The sequence below is a fragment of the Galleria mellonella genome, unplaced genomic scaffold (genome assembly GCF_026898425.1).
Source record: "Galleria mellonella isolate WM207_F2 unplaced genomic scaffold, CSIRO_AGI_GalMel_v1 utg150, whole genome shotgun sequence".
Taxonomy (NCBI): domain Eukaryota; kingdom Metazoa; phylum Arthropoda; class Insecta; order Lepidoptera; family Pyralidae; genus Galleria; species Galleria mellonella.
The window spans coordinates 2409836-2436272 of record NW_026442002.1 but is presented as its reverse complement, the minus strand read 5'-3'; the positions used below and the strand labels follow the sequence as shown (position 1 = coordinate 2436272).

At 36.7% G+C, this 26437-nt stretch overlaps 3 protein-coding genes and 1 pseudogene across 3 annotated transcripts; 1 reads left to right on the top strand and 3 right to left on the bottom strand.

The window, feature by feature from the left end:
- Positions 1-747: 747 nt before the first annotated feature.
- LOC128200094 (uncharacterized) lies at positions 748-6197 on the bottom strand. Its single transcript, XM_052892272.1, has 2 exons — positions 4271-6197; positions 748-3940 (listed from the first exon to the last, which is right to left on the bottom strand). Exon 2 carries the CDS (start codon positions 3935-3937, stop codon positions 1967-1969), a length of 1971 nt encoding a protein of 656 aa, XP_052748232.1. The 5' UTR covers positions 3938-3940; positions 4271-6197; the 3' UTR covers positions 748-1966.
- Positions 6198-10980: 4783 nt separating this feature from the next.
- Positions 10981-11908, bottom strand: LOC128200080 (protein GVQW3-like). The gene is made up of 2 exons (XM_052892203.1): positions 11329-11908; positions 10981-11261 (listed from the first exon to the last, which is right to left on the bottom strand). The coding sequence occupies exons 1-2, from the start codon at positions 11906-11908 to the stop codon at positions 10981-10983; spliced, it is 861 nt and encodes a 286-aa protein (XP_052748163.1).
- A 4749-nt stretch (positions 11909-16657) lies between these two features.
- Positions 16658-21229, bottom strand: LOC128200095 (uncharacterized). The gene is made up of 2 exons (XM_052892273.1): positions 20085-21229; positions 16658-19846 (listed from the first exon to the last, which is right to left on the bottom strand). The coding sequence occupies exon 2, from the start codon at positions 19840-19842 to the stop codon at positions 17803-17805; it is 2040 nt and encodes a 679-aa protein (XP_052748233.1). The 5' UTR covers positions 19843-19846; positions 20085-21229; the 3' UTR covers positions 16658-17802.
- A 140-nt stretch (positions 21230-21369) lies between these two features.
- LOC128200079 (uncharacterized) lies at positions 21370-25993 on the top strand (annotated as a pseudogene).
- Positions 25994-26437: the final 444 nt, after the last annotated feature.

Sequence of the window (26437 nt, the reverse complement as noted above, 5' to 3'; positions counted from 1 at the left end):
AGCCACCTGTCTGACCGTTAAACGACGGTCCCCATTAACACAAGTTCGAATTCTTTCCACGTTTTCGTCGGAATGTGAAGTGGAAGGACGTCCTGAACGTGGGTCATCTTGAACGCTTTCTCGGCCCTCTCTGAATCTTTTTAGCCACTTGTGGACGGTTGGTTCCTTCACAGCATCATCCCCATAAACTGTTCTGAGATCGGCAAAAATTTCACGGCCATTCTTGCCGAGTTTCGAGAGAAACTTGATTACGACGCGCTGCTCTTCAACGGAAGCGGGCTCCATGCCGACGGGGTTTCGTTAAGAGGTAACTTCACAGATGGCGTGACAAGCCAGTTCGCACCGCACGGCGGTCAGACCAGAACTGAAGCATTGTTAGGGACATAAGGAAGGGGTCCTGCGCTTACCTGGCCTCCCCACTCCTCTTTCTCGCATTCCAGAACACTTTTATACGAACTTTCCGGACAGACCTCGTATCCCCGCGCCCCTCAGAATAGTTGCGTTCACGCAATAACCAAATGTCACCTTCCTTTTGAGACACCCAGTATTTTATTTTCAACATAAATAAAATAAAAATGTAACTTAGTTTCTATTTTTATTTCTATATTTTTAAAATGATAACAATAGTATATTATAAACTTACCTTTTAAGATAGATAGATAATTTTTATTACCAATAATAAAAATAAAAAAAAAAAAAAATCAACAATAAAAAGAAAAAAAAATTTTGCTGGTAATAGGAGCCGCCTCAGCTGTTGCTATATATGTACAGCTCCAGCGAGAAGTGCCTATATAGCGCTATTTTTGAAGACATGTATAATTTCCAATAAAAATATATTCAATCACGTGAAACACCAAGAAAATAATCAATTCACTGTGTTACTTGTCACTACAATTAACAGTGATCGACTAAAGCTTCTAAAATGGTAACTTGGTTTAAATAAATCAAATAATGAGGTTAGAATTTTTTATTTTTGCTAACCCATGCATAGGTCTGTAGGTTCATCTGGGTTAATAACTATACGGGCCGCTTTATGAAAACAAATCATTATAATTAATTATATTTTAATACTATAATTAGAGTCCTGTAGATAATTATCATTATCGTAGTTTATAGGCTGAATACCTAGAATTCCTGTAGTACCGTTATTGAATCCATTCCATTCATCGTCAGAGTCACTGCTTTCACTTTCGCTGTCGCTACCTAAATTGACTATAAATGGCACATTCAATTATTTATCGTTTTTTCCATAATCTTTTCGATTTTTTTTTTTCACATGGCCAAATTTTGTTGCCATTCTGAAACTGTTATTTTATTAAATGCATCTACAACTATCTGGGGCATTTCAACATCTGTCTTTTTAATATTTAGTTCTGACAAATTTCGTTTTATTGAACTCCAGATCATTTCTATCGAATTAAGGTCACAACGATACGGTGACAATCTAAGAACGGTATGACCATTGTCTTTAAATAATATATTTATTTCATATTCATGGGTTGGCTTGTGTCTCTATTAATTGGTACAACTGAGGTTTTCTATAAATCCAATATTATTAGCTGAAAGCCACTTCTGCATATCAGCTTTCTTACAATTTAAATTGGGACATTTTTTGCTGCAAATGCTGTGGTAAGGAACATTGTCCATGACAATAATACACTTTTAGTGTAAATTAGGCATAAATTTTTCAATAGCTCACTGTTTAAAGTTAATATTATTCATGTCATCATGATAATCTCCACTTTTTGTGTTAGATTTAAAAACAAGTAGGGGAGAGTCAACTCTGTCAAGAAAATCAACCGAAATAAACATTTATTTTTAAACTTTAACTTAAACTAAACATATATCTTATAATATTAATTAAGTTAGAAACTGATAGTTTTATTATATTAGCTTAAATCAAGTCTCAAAAGCAGTCTTCAATATTTGTTAAAATAATTTTTGGAGGGTAGCCCCGGACATAGAATTACTGATGACCAAATCGTTCTTTAGCCTTGCATACGTCACAATAGTAGTAAGCCAGCGATGGATCAATATCCACACACGCTTCGTGCGCCCAGTCTTTGCATCTATGACACTGGATCCAATCTTCCTCGAACGTTTCTCCACAAATTATGCATTCTGTATCGTGGTCTCTTTCTAGCTGAGTCAAACTTTGAATATTCTTCTTTGTTTTCATTTTATTAGTTGCCGCCTTTCTTTTATTCGTTGTAGTTTTATTGGTTGCAGCCTTGGTTGTGTTGGTCGCAGCCTTTTTCTCTACCAACGCATTTTTGAAGGGCGAAGATGTCAGAATCTCACTTTTTTGTGTTTTTCGTGAACGCGCTGCAAGACGCCTCTTGGATGCATCGGGAAGAGGGGACAACTGCTTAAGCAATTCATTTACAGTAGCAGGTGCAGTTGATTCTGTAATTTCTGACGTTGATGCGGGCATAAATGATGGCTGCGTATTGCCACTGGCTGATGGGTGTGATATAAGACTGGTAGATGGTTGCTGGTTACTACTAGTGGATGGCTGCTGGGTGCAACTAGTGGATGGCTGCTGGGTGCAACTAGTGGATGGCTGCTGGGTGCAGCTTGTGGATGGCTGCTGGGTACCACTAGAGGATGACTGTTGATTGCAGCATCTGGATTTCTGCTGATTGCAACTAGTTGATAACTGTGATCCCACGACTGTCTCTTCAGAAAAAGCTGGTTCCTGTTCAATATTGGTCATCAATGATGGCAAAAAATCCAAATCACTGAAAATTTCCCTATTGAATGGATAAATCCCTGTGCATTTGAACCCATTCTGTGCTATTTCTAGTCTCGCTGCCTTAACGAAAGCTGAATTGACTAAAGCAGCGATGTCATAATCAGTGATCCTAGCCCCTGGATTTTGTCTCATCCACATTGCGCTTGCTGAACCAAATGCAGACTTAAACGGCTTGAAAAATACCCTGTCCAGAGGTTGCACCTTGTGTGTTGTGTGTGGTGGAGTGCTAATCATATGGATGTGATTAGCTCGAGCAAATTCTATCACTGCCAACTCTTTATGGCTTCCATGTCCATCGAGAATCAGAAGGACAGGGTTCTCCTTCGAAGGCTGTACGTGCTGTTTGAAATGCTGGAGCCACATTAAAAATATCTCACCATTCATCCAACCACTTTCGTGTGGAATAGCAATGCTATCTGGTGGAGCTCCAATCATCAAACGACCATTTTTATCCATCCTTTTCCTCGGGAAAATAAAAAGTGGAGGTATAAAATGGCCGCACACGCTCATAGCAAACATCAGTGTAATGTTTCGTCCTCTTTCACCAGAAGTCAACTTGCCAACTTGCTTTTTTCCCTTAGTAGAAATAACTTTCTCATTCTTGTGTACAGTGGAGACCCCCGTTTCATCAGCATTGTATATTCTGGAGGCAGGGAATTTGTATTTATCTTGTAGTTGGTGGAGCTGATCATAAAACCGATAGACTTGTGGTTTATTAAACCCAACGGCTCTTGCAATGCTGGTTGACTCTGGACTTCTGAGAGCAATATCTGGGTATTTCTTTATGAAGCTATAATAAAAATCTTTGCCGGCCATTTTGTTTTCTTTATTGAACCTATGAGGTATTTTTAAACGTTCTGCAAATTGAAATGCCAATTTCAAAAACTCTACTTTGGTCAGCGGCATCAGGCGATTATCGAGGTCTTTGACATGGTTATATAATTGCAGTGATTGATTTTCTGAGAAGGTATGTTCATATCTTCCTAGTGTTGGCTTGAACTGTGCTTCTTGTCCACTACCGACAGCTTTTATCCGATCCTGAAGGGTGCTTCTCGGCACATCATATCTCTCAGCTGCTTCTCTCACCGATATCTTTTTTTCCAGTACACATCTTATAGCCTGTTTCATTTTATTTTCGTCCCAATTTCCTCTAGGCGTAATCCTTCCTTTGAATTTTGGCATTATCTGCAAAAGACACAAGATTTTATACACTTGTCTCAACATTGTAATAAAAAAAGACTGTAACATAGAGATGCATAGACAAACAGACATGGTGAAACTACCACGTTTCTTAATTTCACTATGCAATCCAAGAAACTAAACATTTCGTCATAAAAGAAATGTCCGGGGGTACCCGACAAAAAAGTGTCCGATTGTACCCGACCGCCTCGATCCTATGTTTTTATTCATATAGGAAATATCAATAAAAACAACGTCAAGTATTTACCTAATTTGTTAACTATAATGACTAACTTACAGAATTAGTAATATACTATGGTGAAGTATTATACTTACATTGTATAACCAATAACCGCACTCAAAAAGTAAACGGCGCACACAAAAGTATAGGTACTGTTAAACAAACGAATGTCACGTGTTGTTCGCACATCAGTCGCAGCGCGTTTGATATGAATATACGGCTAAATGGTGCTGCGGTCGTGTGGATGTGACACTTGTGCATGTATGTGTGCGAACTTTCCTGTAACTAGCACTGACCGAGGGTACCCGCCGGCCGGGGCTACCCGACTCTCCCCTAACCCGTTTCGCACAAACCCTGTTTCTGCTCCCTCATGAACTATTATCCAGCAGTTTCTCTTTGAAACGGTGTTTAAAACACCATCAATATTATCATTGCCAACAACGACCAGCAGTATGTGACGAATCAATATACTATATGTTTCGTCCAAATATGTTTTAACCAATTCCTTTTTTCAGTTTTTTTTTGCAAATATAATAATATAATGCCCTCCATGTTAATATACGAGTATCACTGCGTTCAATAAGGACTTTTCGATTCGATTTTGTTTTTTTTTTCTGTACCGAAAACCAATTTTACGCAATATTTTTCTAAGATATTCATTAGCTTTAAAGTCAATTTCTTCTTGTAAAATATTGAGCAACTTGATATTGTTCGTATTTCTTTCTTCACGGTGTAAAATTCATGAATTTTTCTTCTTATTAAACCAAGCTTAATTTTGCTTAGATGTGTCTTCAACGAATGTCTCTAGACGACTGGCGCTAACTATCGTCGTAAAGGAATTTATATAACTGGTGAAAATTTATTTGAAACCTATTCATTCATGTTCAATACCATACAAGCATTGACTAAAGACGTAGCCATCTCAAGGCGATAATGAAGTACTCTGTGCACGAGCAGACAACGGAATCTAGCTCTTAAAAGTCCAATTGTCCTCTCAATTTCGTTTCTTGTCTTCACATGTGCAATGGTGTAATGAACTTCTTGTGAGTCTGGGAAAGTAGTAATTGGAGTCATCATCTATTTTCTGAAAGTATGTTCTGAATTACCTATAATTAAAAGTAACATGTTAATATAATGCTAAAATGTTGTTACAAAAAGTGAACATAATTTTAATACTTTCATAATGGAATTTAATTCTCACTAAGTAACCAAATGGACTCATTTTGCTGAACTGCACTAAATGTTGTCTTGAGGGATGATTTGCCAAAATAAAAGTGTCACGAGTAGCTAGCTCTCCCATAGCTGGCATCCACACTTACAATTTCCAGCGTTACTATTTTAAAATATGTATGTTTGTATTTTTCATATTAATCACATGAATAAATTAAGATTTATGCTTAATTTATTCAATTTAGCAAGTGTAAACTACAGAAAATCAATCGATCAATTTGATAACAACGCACGAGCCGATGAGTACAATGCGTGAGGAAACAAAAGGGTATTCACTCCGTGTTAGAGTTTGTGGTCGACTGAACTGCCGCATACACGTCGGAGTAATTATACTCGTATTATGTTTACATTCGATGCGTTTCACAGTGTAGCGCTTTACGCTGCATCGGCTATGATTCCAGTGCGGTGCAATAATCGCGCGTTATTAGGCTAGTTTAAAGGCCACACTTCACCATACTCTTACATTCTATCTTTATACAAAATAACTCATATGTTATACAAAAAACTGAAGATTTTGAGGGAATGATTGCCTTTTAAAAAATACAATTTAGATTTCGCGCCAAAACGCTAGAATAGTAATAGTGTCGCCTATGATGTAAACCTTTCGTAAATTCTTGACAAGTGACAACTTACAGTAAAGGTTATAGTAAGAAATGGTCGCATTACACTAGCTATTATGGAAACGAAGCAAATTGAACGAGTTATTAGAGGTTTAAGGGAGTTTAATATGTTAGAACCTCTGCACGTCTAAATATAAATATTATTAAAGTTTTTGGTTAAGCTTTTATAAATTTGCAAGGTTCACTCATTAAATCAAACAATAACTACACTACAATTTGTGCATTTTATTTACATCTTTACAACTTACAAATACAGTCATTAATTACTCTTTTAAATCGGCTAGCTTCGTGGGGTTCTTTTATGCCAGTAGAAAAACGTACACACTGCTTTTTACTTATTTTTTATTATGAAATTACAATAAAAACGGTAGCCATTTGATAATATTATTGTCTCTCGGAACCTAATCATTCTAGTAGCGTTTCGGCGCGCAAGAGACGCGGCGCGGCCTCTCATTGGCCCGCGAGACGCATGCGCTTGGAGTTGGGTTTTCGGGCGCGGGAGTTAGCCATTAGCTACTAAACACTTTTATACAACACTGGATACACATTTGTTTCCAAATATTCACTAAAACTTTCAAAAAATCTGACATATAGTATATGTCATAAAATGTCACATTTATTATTTCCACTTTTTTATTTGAGCTATAATCACTGTCAGCAAAAAAAAAAAATAACCCGAATAAACTGAAAAATTTAAATCGCAAAAATAAATTTGTGATTTAAATTTTTCAGTTGGTTTGTCATTCTTCATGTATTGTGCTGTATTGTATTATAAATCTGTATCCACTGTTTGTAAATTTCGATATTTTTCCTGAATACGTATCAGTTTTCCGCCAATGTATATAAATATTTATTGCCTAATAATTGCCGAATGTAATTATATAGTTGAAATTTTGGAAAACCCGTGGAAAAGTGATTTTTCACGGGCTCCAAAATCTCGAATTTTGAGGTAGTTTTGGAGGTTTATTTCTCCAAAACTACCGGGTGGAAAATTTTGATTTTTTGTACACTTGTTGTGTAGGGTCTAAAAGGAATTTAGGGGTGGGGGGGGGGGGGTCAAAAAAGTGGGTTACAGATCTATTTCGGCCGTGACGTCACTCCGAAGTTTGCCAAAAATTTTAACACTTTCCGACCTTTGGGTCTCCGCTTCCCGTTTCCCGATCCGGAAAATTTTGGTGTCAATTTGAAGCTGCCTCCGATGATTGCAGGTGCCGACCCGGCAGCAGCTCCGCAAGGTGTCTTCGTGACACCAGCAAAATCTTCAGCAGCCAATAGCTCCGCAGTTTTTCCTTGGAAAATTCCGGGAGAGGGCTCCCTGAAAAGGTCTCGATGCGTTCTTTCCGATGGTGTAATAATATTTGGGGGTCGTCGCTGAATTTTTAGCGACACACGCGCCCAAAGGTGATTTTTTGATGTTTTTGGCACTTTTTCACTCACAATTATCACAGTTTTCAATTTTTCACAAAAAATTTTACACCACTGTAATCCTTGTTTTATTCCGCGTCGTTTGATGCTACGCACTAATAGATTTGCGAACATTTTTCCACAACTTAGATTTTTGAGACTTTGTACGGGCGGGAGCACTCAATTTTCGTGGCGTTCGGGTCAACGAACGTAACGCGACTTGAGACCTAGGCTGGGCCCGGGACATAAAAGAAGTTTGTATGTCAAAATAGTACGGACTCACCTTGACTGCGGATTTAGCGTAAGCGGTACACGCTCAGGATGCATCAGGTTTCAGGAAGCCACGCAACGTGAATGTCACAATGACGCTGATCTATTTTGATCTACTTGTGAAAACCACACTATATATGTTAAGTGAACAATCACTCACGACACTTGGGAACGATAATAGGGAATGTCCAGGAGGTTCACGAAGTCTCGACATAGTAAGTAGGCACACAAAAGCAACACGTTGTAGAGTGCTACGCGGTAGACGTTGGGCTGGGACCATTTATCTGTTTTTCTTATGTCAGGAGAATCGGTAGAATATTACGCGAAGGATATTACGACATTTGTAGGGATGTTGACTTTCTTTAATAAATGTAAACCTCACAAATCCCATCCGGTGCACCTGCTATCATTGGATACTTTTTAGACAGCTTGAGCCCGCACTATGAAATTTTCTTGCCAAATTTATTACTAACAGTTTTTCTCACGTCATCTTCTAATAACCTGCTACGTTTCATGGCCGATGTATATGCCGCTGCCCATAATCTGAACTATTACCCACAAGTGTACGGGTTGTCGATCGTCCTAGGTTCACTTTTAGCCACAAACTTGGATGAATGCCTCATTGAAGCACTTTTATTATGATTATTTATTCGGAATGCGCGAGACGGCCGCCATCGGTGATTTTTGTTTTTTTCGAATGTTGTCATTTTGTGCAGCTCTGATTGGTCGCGTTCGCTGAAAGATTGAATGGAAAAGAGGGCGCAGGATATTTGAATATAATTGTTTTAATGTTCTAACAGGCTAGTGAGAAATTTAACAACTCGAAAGGTTAAATTTCTGTGAAACATGAACCGTGGGTACTCTTTCTGGACTCGAAATTCACGCATCGGTCGTATGGGAAAAGAACAAGTTTTTTCTAAAATGGTTTCAGAAATGCAGTCCGGCCCTTAAATGTATCTGGTGAGCATTCGATAAAATTGAAAGATTTCAGTTTTATAAAGGAAAACTTAACTCTTGGAAGGGAACAGACCTTGTCTTTACGGCATTTAGTATTCGTGACATAAGGTGTCTTAGAATGCTGTAAAACGACGGCATGCAAAGCCATGTTACGATCACATTCCATGCATGAGTACATCTCTTATGGAGAATATAACTGTGACGAATTCTAAGCGGTTGCAGCAGTGAACTATGTAGTGTAACATTCTAAAGATGATATAATTTTTATTTCGACCATCACACGAGTCACAGAAAATTATAAGAGACTTGACCTGTAACTACATTTTACTAAATATGAAATTAAACAAATAAGAGTCCACGTCGTTTGATCCTTTTTTTTCAATACTGTAAAAGTAAAAAAAAATTCATTATTGTCATAGTAAGTAAAGAAATAATATGAGGATTAGCAAGCATATGAGCATTATATTTTCTACTAAAATAAATAGTTTCTTTACATAAATCAATCTTCACAGAATTACAAAAGTGCCATATTTTTTTTTAATCGCAGAGAGGAGACCATTCGTCATACACAGTAGAGTGCAAACATAGAGTGCGTTCCACATCTACATTATTTATCCGTTAATATCGATGCATTCTCATAACGACAACACATTAAACATAAAATAAGTCGGTTGCCTTTTGTATATACATCGTTTGTAGTTATATTCGATACAGAAAGATTTTTTGAGAAATCCATTGCATCGCTGCTGTTGTTATATCTTGCCTAGCCGTCCAAAGAGCTTTTCTTTTCATAAAAATGTTCCAGCTCTCTTTTTGTGTGCTAAGATTTCAATTTATAAATATTTAAATCTGCAGTTTATACTCGAAATATGGAGGTGAAGTTTTATTACACGAGGTTAAGAAAGGTAGAATTATTTCTATTAGCGAACTGCTATTATTACAGTCTTTAGTAACCATACAATCGAATTCCAGTTATGGTTTCGTTTGGTTTCAGCACTTCATAGTAAATCATATCTCTGATCCCACCAAATACATAGCAGGAGTTTAGACCCATGGATATTTCACTTTGCCATTGATGTTGATTGTTGGCCGGGCTTAACCCATGACTGTCTGCACTTCAGATTGTCGTAATGGATCCATTTTTCATCACCAATGACAATTCGATGCAAAAAACCTTTTCTTTCCTCCCGTTGAAGCATCAATGTCAAAAGACGCTTCTCAATGCCCCTTGGTTTCAATTCATATGGGACCCTACCTGTTTTAAATCAAAGCCTTGTATTTATTTGAACGTTTATTTGTAAACTACTAATCGACTCACAATATTAATTCTCAAGATGTCGGTCTTTTGAGCATACGTGGCTTTTCTGAATAACTTAACCTCGCTAGCTATTTTGACAGTTGACATGTCATCGCATTACTTTTCTTTATTTATGGGATGGCCACAGATATATTCAACACTACCATTACGAGATGTTTTCTTACCGTTGAGAACTCGACTTCTAATGATGTAGACAATTCTTGAAGGGTTTGAGATGAGTCTTCATTGAGCAAAAACTCTTTATCTCAAATTTTTTACCGACCGTTTTTTACAAGTTTTAAAGCTAACAAATTATTAAAACAAAAGGATTTGTATCTGACTAGAACCATAATGAGTAACCGGCTTAGAACGGTTTCTAAAAAGTTGAATTGATGTGCAACAGCCTGCTATCGTGGAGAACTATAACCATTGCATGAATGACATCGACTTATATGATTGCTTGATAGCATATTGTGTTACTGCAATTAATGTTTTTTTTTTTTTTCAATTAAAGTGTTTCCCTTTCATTGGTCGTTGGTTTTTATTATTGATAAATTTGTATAAATGACATAAAATAATCTCTGAACGCCTCTTCACTGCTTTGTCTAGCGTTGAAATAGAAGATTTTTTTGTTTAATACTTCATACTGTTGGTAGGTTTTCGATAATTTATATATATATATATATATATATATATATATATATATATATATATATATAATTATCGAAAACCTACCATATATATATATATATATATACGAGGTGTGCTACTATATATATATATATATATATATATATATATATATACGAGTATACTATATATATATATATATACGAGGTGTGACAATTAAGTAATGAGACTGATTCCATAAAAACCGTATATTTCAAAATTATTCTACAACTCTGCCATCCCCTTCAAAGTAGTCCCCTTGGGCAGCTATACAACGATTCCAGCGCGTTTTCCATGCTTCGTAACATTTCTGGAACGCTTCGACTGGGATGTCCGCGATTACCCTCGTCACGGCCGCCTAGATGTCCTCAATGGACTCAAAATGGGTTCCTTTGACCACCGATTTTGTTCTAGGCAACAAAAAAAAGTCACAGGGTGACATATCGGACGAATAAGGCGGTTGTTGCAACACGGCGATCCCTTTAGAGGCCAAATACTGGGACACGCTGAGGGCGGTGTGGCACGGCGCGTTGTCGTGATGAAGGATCCAGTTACGAGCGATGTTTGGGCGCACCCTGTTGACTCGTTTTCGCAATCTTTCGAGTACTTGGCGATAGTAGACTTGATTTACGGTTTGCCCTGGTGGAACAAATTCTTTGTGAACGATTCCACGGCTATCAAAAAAGGCAATAATCATCGTTTTCACCTTCGACTTGCTCATGCGAGCTTTTTCGGGCGGGGGCGTGCGGAGACAACCATTGTGAGCTTTGGCGTTTGGTCTCCGGGTCGTATTGAAAAAACCAGCTCTCATCGCCTGTAATAACTCGATCAAGCAGCGTGGGATCGTTTCCCACTTGTTCCAAACAGTCTTCTGCGACGGTCATTCGATGCTGCTTTTGCTCCTCGGAAAGGTTCTTTGGAACCATCTTCGCGCACAACTTTCTCATCCTAAAATCGTCGGTTAAAATTTGTCTCACTGTTTCACGGTTCATACCCAGTTCCGACGCCAACATTCGAACTGTTAAACGCCGATCTTCACGGATTAGGGCGCGCACACGCTGCGCATTCGTGTCAGTCCGCACCTCGACTGGTCTCCCGCTCCGCGCCTCGTCTTCCACGCTTTCACGCCCCTCCTTAAACTCTGTATGCCATCGAAACACCTGGGCACGACTAAGAGCACTATCACCATGCACTTTTACAATTTTAGCGTACGTTTCCGAAGCTGTTTCGCCCAATTTGGCGCAAAATTTTATCGCGACGCGTTGCTCTTGATTTCGTTTTTCCATTTTCGTGACGAGCACTACGAACACACGTTTACTCAACACGACACAACAGGCGAACTAAACAAGCTAGAGCGATGGCAAATATATCAATGGAGAGAGGAAGGATGCGGGAGAAGGGAAAGGGAATTTCAAGGTCGCAGGGTTACCACAATCGCGGCAATATAATCAGTCTCATTACTTAATTGTCACACCTCGTATATATCTTTTTGAAGAATTTATAAAAATACGCCACTGTACGGGGTCGTATGAGATCTTAAATGTGTTCATCAAACCTTCAATATTAATGCAATAAACCAACTCGTCTGTGAAGAGCCCTCTACTATGGTGAAATTATACAAATAAATATTATATTTCTCAAATAGTACGCAACCTGATCAGCTACTTTGAGCAGATTAAGATTTTTTTGACAATCATACGTGAAAGTCTTTAATCTTTTCTTCTTTAACTTTTTCGAAAAAAGCTTTTGCTCGCAACTTATGTAGCCTTTGGGCCACTATTGAATAATTTCTTCTACTAAAATTTTCGCTACTAATTCTAGCGTTTCATTTGCTCATTGAATTTTAAGCAAGTTGCACTTACACGTACATTGGTTTGAGGAGTGCCAAATGAGAGATTATATTTTGTATTGAATATACGCCTGAATTAAGGCTTCTTTACTTTCAGGTTATGGACGTCTTCAGTATTATTTATAGATAATTCTGATGACAGATAGTACTTTTCAGTATTTCTTCTACAGTAATGTGGTTCTTGGTATGGTATTTTATTAATCAAAATTCATTATAGACTGTCGATTTGCCGTATATTTTATTGAAACACGATCATCTCCTCTTTTTTCAGACAATAGTTTTCCTATCTTATAATATTCTTTCAACACAGTTTGAACTCTATACTTTATAATTTGTAAAACTGTTAAAAAGTAACCTTGACACATTTGCATTTTTTTCTTTAGTGATTGACAGTGAATGTAAAATTTTGTTTGAAAGTCTTGCTTTTCATATTTTGTTTTAACAGGACGGCGACGTGATACAGTGCAAGTGGTGCAATGTTTTAAAATATAAACATCCTCTTTTATTTTATCTGGATCTGCATAAAAATTATCATAGAATAGCTTTAGATTTATTTATAGATGGTGTCAAATATCCAAAATCTTTTTTATGCCGACACAATAACAGAAATTTCTAAATATTATATTATTTTATACAATAGTCAGCGATATTTATTGCAACCGAGTCCAAATATGTCAAGGTCATTTTGATGAGCGTCATTATATGATCTACACATATTCGCTATAGGGTTATTTAAAGAAATATTATTTCTAAAAAGAGGCACAGTAAAAGTACGTTGAAGATGAATTCGGCCATTTGTCTTAATATTAATTAATTCTAAAAGTTGGGGACAATCCACAATTGAGTTTACAATCTGGTATAGATACAGTAATTTTTTTATTTTTCTTCTCTTAGTTAGATAATCATCGCTATCAATGACCCATCTGCTGTATGACACTTGCTTACTCCATACGAGGTTTGTCCGGAAAGTACGTATAAAAGTTTTTTAAAAATTTTATTTTACAATTATTCAGGTAAATCAATTTTATCCCCTTCAAAGTACTCCCCCTGTGACATAATGCACTTGTGCCAACGCCGTTTTCACTGTGAGAAGGCTCCTTGAAAGTCCTCTGGTTGTAGGTTTCTCAGCTGCCCCGTCGTAGCTTTTTTTATCTCATTTATGTCCCCCAAATGCCGCCCCCGAAGTACCAATTTGGTTTTTGGGAACAAGAAGAAGTCACACGGGGCCAAATCCGGCGAATAGGGGGGGTGTTCGGTCACCGTAATGGAATTTTTACTCAAAAACTCACGGACAACAAGAGAGGTGTGGGCAGGGGCATTGTCGTGGTGAAGAATCCAACGCCCCTCTCGCGCCAATTCTGGACGAACTCGTGCCACACGAGCTTTGAGGCGTCTGAGCACATCGACGTAGAATTTTCCATCAACTGTCTGGCCTGGAGGGACGAATTCTTGATGGACAATCCCCCGAACATCGAAAAAAACAATCAACATTGTCTTGACATTTGAGCGGGATTTTCTTGATTTTTTTGTTCGTGGTTCCCCGGATGTCTTCCACTCTTTGCTTTGGGATTTTAATTCGACATCAAATTCGTAGAACCAAGACTCATCTCCAGTGATGACTCGGTTCAAAAAGTCACCATTCTCTTCGGCTTCCAACCAGTCCTCACAGCAAGCAACTCTTCGTGATTTTTGATCCGGGGACAAAAGCTTGGGAACGATCTTGGCGCAAATTTTTTTCATTTGAAGTTCGTTTCTTAGAATTTCGTGGACCACGGTTTTGCCCAAATTAAGCTCTTCAGCCACCTGTCTGACCGTTAAACGACGGTCCCCATTAACACAAGTTCGAATTCTTTCCACGTTTTCGTCGGAATGTGAAGTGGAAGGACGTCCTGAACGTGGGTCATCTTGAACGCTTTCTCGGCCCTCTCTGAATCTTTTTAGCCACTTGTGGACGGTTGGTTCCTTCACAGCATCATCCCCATAAACTGTTCTGAGATCGGCAAAAATTTCACGGCCATTCTTGCCGAGTTTCGAGAGAAACTTGATTACGACGCGCTGCTCTTCAACGGAAGCGGGCTCCATGCCGACGGGGTTTCGTTAAGAGGTAACTTCACAGATGGCGTGACAAGCCAGTTCGCACCGCACGGCGGTCAGACCAGAACTGAAGCATTGTTAGGGACATAAGGAAGGGGTCCTGCGCTTACCTGGCCTCCCCACTCCTCTTTCTCGCATTCCAGAACACTTTTATACGAACTTTCCGGACAGACCTCGTATGCTTTTGGCACTGTAACATGTCCAAACCGTAGCTCATACCACAACCTGTTTTTATATTGTGCATAAGTATTTTCTTCAATTATTTAAAAAAAAAAAATCAGTAAAATACTGAGACATTTTAACCAAGAATGAACCACAATCATTATCATCATAATGTTCAATAACACTAGTTTACATGGTTTTCATACCCTAGCTTCATTCATTTAGCATTATTCAGAAAAATAATTAAAAAATTCTGTCACGTCTTGTTGTAGAAATATTTATAAACCCTTTTTTGCATGATTTTTTTTTATTGGTGGAATAAATCAAAGTGATATAATTCATGTTCGAAATTAAAGGAAAAATGGTTAAAGAAATAAATTTGACAGCTGTTTTTTTTCTGCAATGGACATTAAAATGGTATCCAGACACGATCAACCTAAAGTGAAATTGTTCTTTTATATAATTTTTGGGCATTCAATGTTATGATGGAAATTTCCACCATTATGCAAAGAAGGGTTAACTTAACTGAAATACATAATTTTGGTATTAATATTAAAAAAAAAATTATAAATTTTTGCCTTCTTTTTATAGTTATTTGAATCTGTATCTGTTGTAGTTGAGTAACAGTAATCCCCTAACATGTTTTCATTCCAAATCGTTCTTCAAAAACCTTTAAATCTTGGTGAAAACGTTCCCCTTGTTCGTCACTCGTACTTTCTAAATTTTCAGAGAAAAATCTCAGATGTGAACGTATAAAATGAATCTGTAACGACATGTTTATTTCCATCTTTTGCAAAATTTTCCAATAAATCGGTAACAATTTCTTTGTAATCTTCACTTTTTTTTTTATTTAAAAAAAACTTACTTCTATTTCTGAAAAACGTAACTTTTGTGTCTGGTAGTAACAAGTTCCATTGTTGTAAGCGGGAACCAAGAAGCTCTGCTTTAGATCATATAATTGTAAAAGCAGATAATTGTAAATCTCTTATGAGATCATTTAATTCGGCTTGGCTAATTAAATGTGGAGTATTTTCTTGAAGTGAGAATTCATCAGAATCACTAGAAATCAAGTTGAATTTAACATCACTTTCATTGTCATCTAGTATATCGAGTGCAAAACTCGAATAACCGGGACGAATTGGATGTAGTAGTAGATCTTTCAAATATATGGTCTTAGTAACAGACGGAACATCAGCATATGCTTTATTTTTTTTATTATATCCCAATGTCTACGTAACACAAAAGTAACAATCATTTTCATGATTACTAGGTCCTCTCCATAGCATTGGTGAACCAAATTGAAGGTAAACGTTATCTCCTTATGGCTACTGGAGTAATATGATTCTACAGCTTTCGCAAAACACATGAGGCATCCACTTTTTATATCCAGATTTTATCCAGAATATTCAAAATATTGAAGATATGCACTTGTTAAAGAATTTATAATGAGTCTTTTCTTTTTGAAAATATAAACTGTTCACAAACACTTTATACTTGACATTTTAAGGCAATCCGAAACAAGATAATTAACGTTTGAAGCGGACGAATAAACATTAAACTGTCGTCAACACGTTAGGTAGTTATAAAAAAACATTTACCTACAGGAAGAAATTGTGACGTATTAAAATATTTCAGCTAACACTTTTAGATTTAACGAAGGTAAATTACCATATTTATGTACATTTATTTTAGGGTATTCGATTGGCACTGTAAAAGTTTTTAATTTGTTTATTAATGTTTTCTGACTCACCGCACCGCCTTTGCTTAACAGTCTTTAGTAACGATTATTCTCTTCTTTGTTAATTTGGCTTAATTGGCTTTAATTGATTTAATTTGAAATTAATTTAAATTGCTTAATTTTGCTTTTTAAATGAAAACCTCCTTTTAATTAGATTAGATTTCTTTATTTGCGGGAACATTGTTTTTTACAGATATTGATCTATTAGGTGAAGTACAAATGTTCGCCTTATATTCTAAATCATGCAAAATTATTACTGGGTACAAGATACATCACATTTAATACATACATATAAGTGCTAATAGAGTACAAATTATGTCATTCTGTCAATAATTCTCCCAAAAAACGATAACGTTTAACGACATTAAGTAATAATAATTCGTCAACTGTTACAATTCATTCTATTACTGTTGAATATATCTGTGGCGATTCCACAAATAAAGAAATTGAATGCAATGACAGGTGAACTGTCAAACAGCTAGCGAGCGAAGTGAATCGACAAAAGCCACGTGTTCTAAAAAAAAACCGACATTTTTCTATAATTAATATTGTGATTCGATTAGCATTTTATAAATAAACGTTTTAAATAATACAAAGCTTTGATTTAAAACAATTACAATAGTCCAATGTCAAATAATAATCGCATACAAGTAACAAATACAATAATATATAGATTTAAATTCAATTTGTACAATACGAGTATGTCACAGCTTACATTCATGTCAAGTATGATACACTAAATATTGTCACATTTATACTTATATTTGGATATGTAAATTTCTTGGATAAAACTTATAATTCACTTCGCATTGTTTTTTTAATACACAGCCGTGTTCTTGATAACATGTCTTCTGCGACAGTGGCGCTACTGACGCATGCGACGGCGTTATTAACGGTCAAAGTTTCAACATGTTTTGCTAAGATTAGGGGAGGTAGGGGAGCATTGGGCACTTTTTTACATAAATGTTAATAAAACTGTTATTTTTTATCATAATCAAAATTTTATTCCTAATATAGGGAGCACACATATTTGGTAGTAATTATTATTAAGAAAAGTTTCAATATTGTAATTAGTTTCAAAGTTACAAGAGATCTTCGAACACATGTCCAAAGTGCCCAAACCTCCCGGCGGTCGGGAGGTTTGGGCACCCATGTAGGGAGGTTTGGGCACTGTATTTAATATGCACGAAATTGCTTTACTATACTACTAGGCTTAAGTATTATATAACATTACTATAAAAAATTGTAATACAAACATTTTTTCTTATCATAGATTTTAGAAAAATTTAACAATGTGACTTAGAATCAGTACTGCACGATGTTAGACTTAATTAAACTTATCTTATATTTGGTATGATCCATAGAGGCTTGTCAAATTTATATTTTAAGCTGCCACGTTTCATCCATGTCGTTGGTGTAGGCAATTTTGTCTTTATATCCTCCAGGAGGACACTGGCTACGTCCTCGATGTCAGGAAATATAAAAGTATTTCTTAACTTACTCACTCTCATAAATTTTACAGTTGCCATCGTCTGATTAACATCTTCGATTATTCCAACATAATGGTAGACAGTTTTTTTGGTGTCAAATTTCACTAATACAAAGTTATTGATCTGGAAATTTCTATCCAGAACGATCACATCGTCTTCATCAAAATCTTCCGATTCAACAACGGTTTCGTCAGAAACTGAAACATTTTCTATTTCATCATCGCTGCTAATTTTCCTGTTTTTCTCTAGTTTGGAAGTAAATTCATCAGCAAGTTTCGGAATTTTTTTCTGTCCTGTATTTTTGAAGCATTTTCTATTTTTGTTGAGCTCTTTGATCTTGTTTTTTCTTTGTCTTTCTTCTTCTTCCATTTCTATAAGTCTTTTCTCGGGTGTGTCCGTCAATATTCTAGTTTTTCCCTTCTTCCGTTTCATACCCTGCAATTTCCTGGGGCCGGCCTTCGGATACGGTCTTACTACATCAGGTGTTACATTGACAGTGCCACTAATTTGACTTGTAGAGGGAGATTCCAATTGAGATGGCCCAATGACTTCCACATTTGAACTTGTACGATCCTCTAGACTCTGATTTTCCCCTGTTGAAGGCTGTTCAGTGACAGGTTGGTCTGAAATAGATTGTTCTGAAGGAACATTACCCTCTTCCGACAAGCAGCGATCAGTTATAAAAGAACAAGCGAAATCTTCATCGGAGAAAATATTTGAATTCAATGGCCATATGCCAGATTTTTCAAATCCACTTTGAATATTCTGCAACTTGAATGCTAGTGGAATGGCTTTTGCTGCTAATTTTGGTATTTCATAAATTGTTACTGTTTTGGCCGGATTGCTTACCATCCAATCTGTTACAGCAGTGTTATAATAAGTTTTCAGTGGTCCATAGACAGTCAGGTCTAGAGGTTGCAGTTTATGGCTGCAGTGTGGTGGGAAAGTCATTAAAACAATGCCTGATTGTTTGCAAAAATCGAGAACTGGTACTGAAATATGGCTCTCATGATTGTCCAGCAGCAAAAGAACTGGCGATGAAGGCGTTGGTTTTGCGTGTTTGGCGAAATGGTGAATATATTTTAAAAAATTTGGTGATGTCATCCACCCTGAAGGATGTGCTGCTCCATCTGAACCAACAGGGGCATCATTTAGCATATATGTTTTGAAATTAACCCGTGGGAATATGAAAAATGGTGGTATTGAGTTACCCAATGCATTAATACCGCAGCAAACCGTTACAAGCGTCCCTCTTTCAGCTGACGTTACTTGCCCAACTTGCTTAGTGCCTCTGAGAGCAATCACTTTCTGGGTTCGTTGCACCGTTGATAATCCAGTTTCGTCTATATTGTAAATAGACTCAGGGCCGAAGCGATGCCGTTCATACACAGTTTTAAGATTTTCAAAAAAATTTCCGACATTTGTCTTATTGAAGCTTGTGGCCCGTGACAGACTGGTAGCCTCTGGTGTCCTTATCGAAAGTTGAGGCTGTCTTTTAAAAAATCCCCTTATCCAGTCTTTGGATGCAAGTTTCTTCTCTGTCCAGTTATCTGGTATTTTCTTTTTAATGGCAGTGGCGTATTCATAAACCAATTCGCGTGTTTTCAGTTTTGATAGTCCATGGTTTAGTTTAAAAGATGTTACAAGATATTCCGAAATTTTCTCTTCTTCATCTTTTGTGAATATTTGAGACGATATAAATTTACAAGAATTATCTTTTACGACACCACCCTGCTTGATATACCTTTGAAGGTTAGATCTTGGTATGTCATATTTATTCGCAGTACTTTTAATTTTAGCACCTTTGGAAACTTCTTCCAATGCGCGCAAAATAATATCTTTAGGGATTTCACGTCGCTTATTTTTCTTTTTAAATGAAAACGGCATTGTCCTAAAAAGAAATGATTAACCACTCAATCCAATAGGCATAGCAAAAAGACACCAAAATACACTAAAAACAGAGCCAAACATGCCCAAACCTCCCTCCTACCTGCGTGCCCAATGCTCCCCATAACCTCACTTTTCAAATAGATTAGAATAAGATTATTTTTATCAAATGTAGAAACCTAATTTACAGGCAAATATAATATTCATTAAACACAAAAGAAAAAGATAACACAGATACTTACACGTTCTTGCAGATTTCTTTGATAAGTTACATCAAATCACAAATAAAATATTTACTTCTGTACGCAGCAAACCGTTACGCGCATGTAACTTGACAACCAAGTGAAATGACAGCTGACACTTTAGATAAGCGGTGTTGCTAGTGAATAAAGTATAGTGCTGTGGTAGAAAACAAAAAATATCTATGAAAGTTTTGGAGAAATGAGGGGGTGCCCAAACCTCCCGACTGCCCAATGCTCCCCTACCTCCCCTAGCATGCAAATTTTTTCATCGATGCCAGTCACCCAAGAAAATGTTGCAAAAGTTGAGAAAATTATATTGAGCGATCAAAGAGTTACTATCCGATACTTAATTCAAGAAACGGACATTTAATATGGAAGTATTCAATCCATATTGAAACAATCTTTGAATATGAAAAAAGTTTCCGCAAGATGGTTGGCGAGAATGTTAACCGACAGTCAGAAACAAAATCGACTTGATATTTCGAAGATATTGTTGGACAAGTTTCAAGACGATTTTTGTCTCGTTTCGTAACAATGGACGAAACATGGTTCCATCAGTTTGATACCGAGACAAAACTGCAATCTTCGCAATGGAAATTGCCGTCATTACAGACCCCGAAGAAGTTTCGTGCCGTGGCATCGGCTGGCAAGGTGGCCTCAATATTTTGGTACTTAGAAGGGATATTATTTATGGATTACCTGGAGTGTGGAACTACTATTACAGGCCAATGTTAAGCAGCTTTAATTCCCAAGTTGAGGAATGCCTTCAAAGAGAAAAGGAGAGGGAAACTTCGAAGGAGCGTGCTGTTTCATCGCGACAACGCACACGCGCAAAGGTCGGCAGTTGCGATGGCTGCCATTTAGCAAGCTGACTTCGAATTGGTTGACCACCCCGCTTATTCACCAGCTTTGGCGCCTAGCTATTTTTATCTGTTTCCCAAATTGAAAGAATAATTAAGGGAAACAGGTACGATGACGATGACGAGGTGATGGATGTCGCGGAGAACTTTTTGCAGGACCAAGACAAACTTTTTTTTGAAAGAGATTGAAGCCTTGGAAACGCGCTGGACTGTAGAGAGACTCGGAGACTATGTAGAAAAATAAATTATTAAGTTATCAATAGTTATTATATTCTATTTCATTCTCACTACTTTTTGATCCCTCCTCGTATTAGGTAATAACATAAAAAAAATCTCTATTTTATCCAGAATTATTTATAATTTTTTTAAAATAAACAAAATAAATTTATAAGACACTAGTATCTAGTAATATAAACAATAGTGTTTGCTCTCAAAATGTACGAAAATTTTGTACAAGCCGACAATAGAAACCTACCTAAGATAGATGAATTTATGGTCGCACTTTTCTTTAAAAATAATACTGATTATTATGCTGCAGAGCTCAAAAATATAAAAACGGCTGTGTAAGTATCTAATTCTTTATTTATAATGATATTTTTTATATTAATTTACGTCGAGGTTTCACAAAATATTTAGGTTATGTTTATTAATCCCCATAAAAATTTGTTGTAAAACCTTTCTGACCTCGGTTTTTCTTTTATTCTACTGATCTTCCAGCATTCGCTGGATGGTGATGACACTGTTGGCTATGTACAATTATACCGGGAGCATGGAATTTGCACAGTGAAATGTAAAATGTGTCCTGAGCATAAAGTAAGAAGCAAACCATATATTACAATAATGGTGAACGAAGCTAACGATGCAGGTCGAGCTAAAGCTGAACTTGAGGAGCAGCTTATTGAAAAGAAGCTGGCCGCTGACATTGCCGCCCTGGAAGTAGAAAGTTCCAGAAGTACCAGGAGCCAACACTCGTCGGTGAACCCCAACACCAAGATAGAACAATGGTTAGATCGCAGTAATCTGGATGCACCTGAGCGCCCGCACTGTGGTGAGCCGCTAACGTCCAGCAGTTGACCTGCGCTCTCAGAGACGCTATCACCACTGGAGTCGACACGAGTAACCGGCAACTTCTGTCCTGATTGAGTACTTCAAAAGACTTACCTCAGTATTACAGCGATTCCTTGGAGTGGCTCCAGTTCCATAAATCGTACCAAGAATCCACAGAGTTGTGTAACTACACTAACACGGAGAATCTGTGGCGTTTGAGAAAGTGCCTTCGCGAAAAAGCGAAGGATGCCGTGTCCTCTATGCTCACCGGCAACACCTCACCTGATGTGATCATCGAGACCTTGGCACTTCAGTTTGGAAGACCGAAAGTAATAATAACAAAGATCGTCAACCAATTAAAAAAGATAGCACCGCTACCATCTGCATACCACAACGAAATAGTGACCTTCTCCACCAAAGTGAGAAACTATGTAGCAGCAGTGCAGGCGATACAGCAGTCCGATTACCTACGGAGCCCGGAATTAATGACAACCGTGATCTCCAAGTGCCCTAGTGTTCTTATTACCAAGTGGGTCGATTATTCATTTAGTCATTCATACGAAAATAGAACCAAATTGGAATTATTTGCCGAGTTCTTACACAACGAGGCGACCAAAACGGCAACCGCCGGTGTGAGCAACATATATAGTCATTCTGAAAATAAAAGAAGACACGAGACTGAATATAAAAAAAACCGAATAAATATTACAATGTGCATACAACAGTCGAACATGTGATGAACACCTCGACACCAGTGAATGTTTGTTAATTCTGTAATAAGAGTAAGCATCGATTAGACAAATGTACTCGCTATAAGCGAGCGATGCGCCGCGACCGCTGGAATTTCGTGAAGATAAACAAACTTTGCTACAAATGCCTAACGTCCGGTCACAACAGTGAAGCGTGTAGAGCGGACAACTGTGATGTCGACGGGTGCCGGCAGCCGCACCATAAATTACAGCACTACGTGAAGTCGCCACCTGCAAATGAGACAAAAGAGGAAGATAAACCTGCGGAGACCGTCGCACATAAATATGCACTATTAAAACCTAAAGTGCTACTGAAAGTGGTACCTGTAACCGTGCACGGCTCGAAACAGAGTGCACAGACGTACGCTCTACTCGATGATGCCGTGACCATCTCACTGATAGCGGCCGATATTGCGGACAGCGCAGGACTCCAGGGGCAGACTACGACTATGCGCGTGGACAGCGCATGGGATGCTGGGCACCTTACGTGTTCAGCAGAGAATGTCCGTTTCAATTTAAATGTTTGCAAAATGCGAGAACTTAATCTCCCAGTGTATAGCGTGTCCGATCTTAACGTACAAAAGTATAAACATGTGCGTGAAAATAACTTTATACCTAAGTACTCTAGTGATATTAAACCTAAGTTATTAATAGATCAAGATAATTATCATTTAATTGCGCCGCTCGAATGTTATGGTAGTAAAAATGAGCCGTATGTAATAAAAACACAATTAGGTTGGTGTGCGAATGAATCTGTCTATAGTAAAAATGATGTAAATCATTCATGAGAGACCATAGAGTAGATTACATAGCATAGCTAATAACCACAGATTATTACATTTCTCTGTTTCACAGATAATAAATATATTAGGTACTTAACACTAGATATTATGTTTTGTCATTTTTGGCTAATGGAAGTTACCAAAAAATTATTGGTAATAAATTTAGATACTTTAATTTCTCAACCATCAGTGTCCAGAGTAAAGGTAAAGATAAATTTATTTGCACACACGTGTGTGTAGTAGATACTCGTACATGCTGGGTATTTTAATTATATTATAGTTTCAACATGTTTTGCCAAGATTAGCATGCAAACGCGCAAACAAAGCTAAAATAAAGGACATGAAGGCAATATTTGATGTCGCTGCAATACAGATGACTGAAAGAACAACAAGAAAGCAGAATAAGACTAGCTTGTGGTATGAAATTAGATATGGTCGTATTACTGCTTCTAAAGCACATGAAGTGAGTGTTTGCCGTACACCAGATGGCTCATTAGTTGCTGCACTTACGGGTGCAAAAATATCTAACACTGTTTCCATGAAAAGGGGTAGTTTGGAGGAAACAGTAAGGAAAACAATCAGTAAGAAATTAAAAACCAAAATTGATTTGTGTGGTTTGTATGTGTGCCAAAATTATCCTATGATTGCAGCTTCACCTGATGGTGTAGCTAATGATCCCATTGTAGAAGTAACGTCCCTAGTAAAGCAAAATCTGTAGATAAATATTAAAAAAATGGTGTTGCATCTGAAAAATGTAAAGCCCAGGTGCAAATACAAATGTACCGCTGCTGTAAAAAAGTGTTATTTTTGTATTGCTAATAGCAAATTTAAAGAAAATGCGACAGTTGAAATTCATTTAGTCACTTATGATGCTGACTATGTCAATAAGTTAATAAAAAAGCTTTTTGATTCCTGAAAATAAAATATTTATCCTATTTTCTTAAGAAACACTAGTGTGTGACAATGTACACTCGAGAGCAACGAATCCGGGTCACTTAAGAAACTTGTAAATCTCGGAAAATAAGAAGCTTAATGAAATAAATTTAAATACTCCTTAAATTAAGGTAATAAAACCTTTAGTTACTGCAAGGTTATGTCATAAAAAAAATCAAATTTGAAAAAGGGAGACTTTCGAAAATGCAACTACGAAATTACTGCATTTGATTTTGCTTTTGTTTCTAATCTGTCATTTAAGAGGGTACATAAACCATATTGATAGTGTAAAATATTTATTATTCAATCTGTAATCATGTCGCTTACAACTGAAGAATGGTATTTATAATGATATTTACAGTTACAAATCTTTTTTTAATGGTATTTATTTTTAGAAAATATTTTTTTCTTAATAAATAAAAAAAAAAACATAAATAATTCAATATATAGCTGTAAATGACCAAAAATTTAATTACACGTTCAAAGACCAAGTTTATCACAAAGTGGGCTCATTGTTGCCAATGCCAAGCGAATATCATAGATTTTTACTTTATGGGTGACGACGACTCCGAATGCACACTCGCCAATCGCGTGGATCCACGTTACGACTACAATAATCTCAATTCATCTTTTGCCAGGAGCATCGTCGGCGAGCTGAAGGCTCTGTTAAATGGGTACAATTGTTGAAATTATTAACCTCACACATGCTCAAGCTACAAAGTGACAACCACGGTATTGTCATCAATCCTGATAGACCACCAGCTGGAGAGTATATACGTAGATTTAACTGTCGGGAAAAGACCAAATTACTTTCCGAACAACCCAATAAAATCGTAAGTCTTTATATTTATTTGTTATTCATTCAAATTTTAAATACAAAGATTACACATTATCTAATGGTAGAGTCCTGTAAGTTTATTAAGTGCACATGCAATATTATTAATCATGGCCAAGTACACGAAGTATATTTAAATTAATTACAGAATGTTGCTTTAACATATAGAATTCTCTGATACGTCTTATTTCACATTTTATGTGAATCCGCTAACTACTATAGCTATTATATTTGTTTGTCGCACTTGGTCTTTGGACAACTTTTCACCAGTGCTGACACTGGGCGACCTCATTAGCTTCATGCCCTTTTCATTGAGCATCTGTTCAAGGTGTTTAAAGCCTCTGCCAGCTAGGATGACGGTGCCCTGTTGCAATCCATCTAAAAACTGGCAATTTTATACTACTGTCACTTCACTTGTTCTACCCCCGAAGCCTTGAGACACAAAGATTACTAACCCATTTGTTGTACAGGATATTAAATATTTTACAGTGTTTCCTTTCTGATATTCAGACCATGGTAAAGCTTGATGAAGAGCTTTAGATGGTTTTCGGATGTCTATCTCAAAGCAATCTATAATGCAGCTGACATGATAATTGTGTCTGAAGGAAATTAGATTTTTTTTTTTATTAATTCTTGATCTATATTACCAATAAATGGTTTTAATAGTTAAAAATAATTTACTTGCATATGATAATGAGATACCAAAATTATCCTCTAGTTCTGAAAATGTTGTTTAATTTTTTTTTCAAGCAAAGCATTATTATATTATTTCATATTAGTGTGCTTATGTAACAGATTAATTAAAAAAATAATAATCTTCGTTAATTTTTATACACATTGAAGGTTTCCTTTGTATCAACTGCATATAATTTTTGAGGCACATCTCTTGTTCGATATTTTCATTAGTTTCTATAGCAGTGCTGTCATAGTTTGTAACCCTTGATAAAGATGTAGCAATCGGTGATTATTGCCAACTTGTAACAGTACCCAAACTGGAAATATCACTATCAGAATTTTCATCTCTGTGAAAAAATTTTTTTTTCACTGCTTTAATAGTGTACTAAAAGAATTTTACCTTAATCATGAAATTAAATATTTAGGTACGTATGTACGTGTAATTTCTAAACAATATGTATTTGGTAATTTG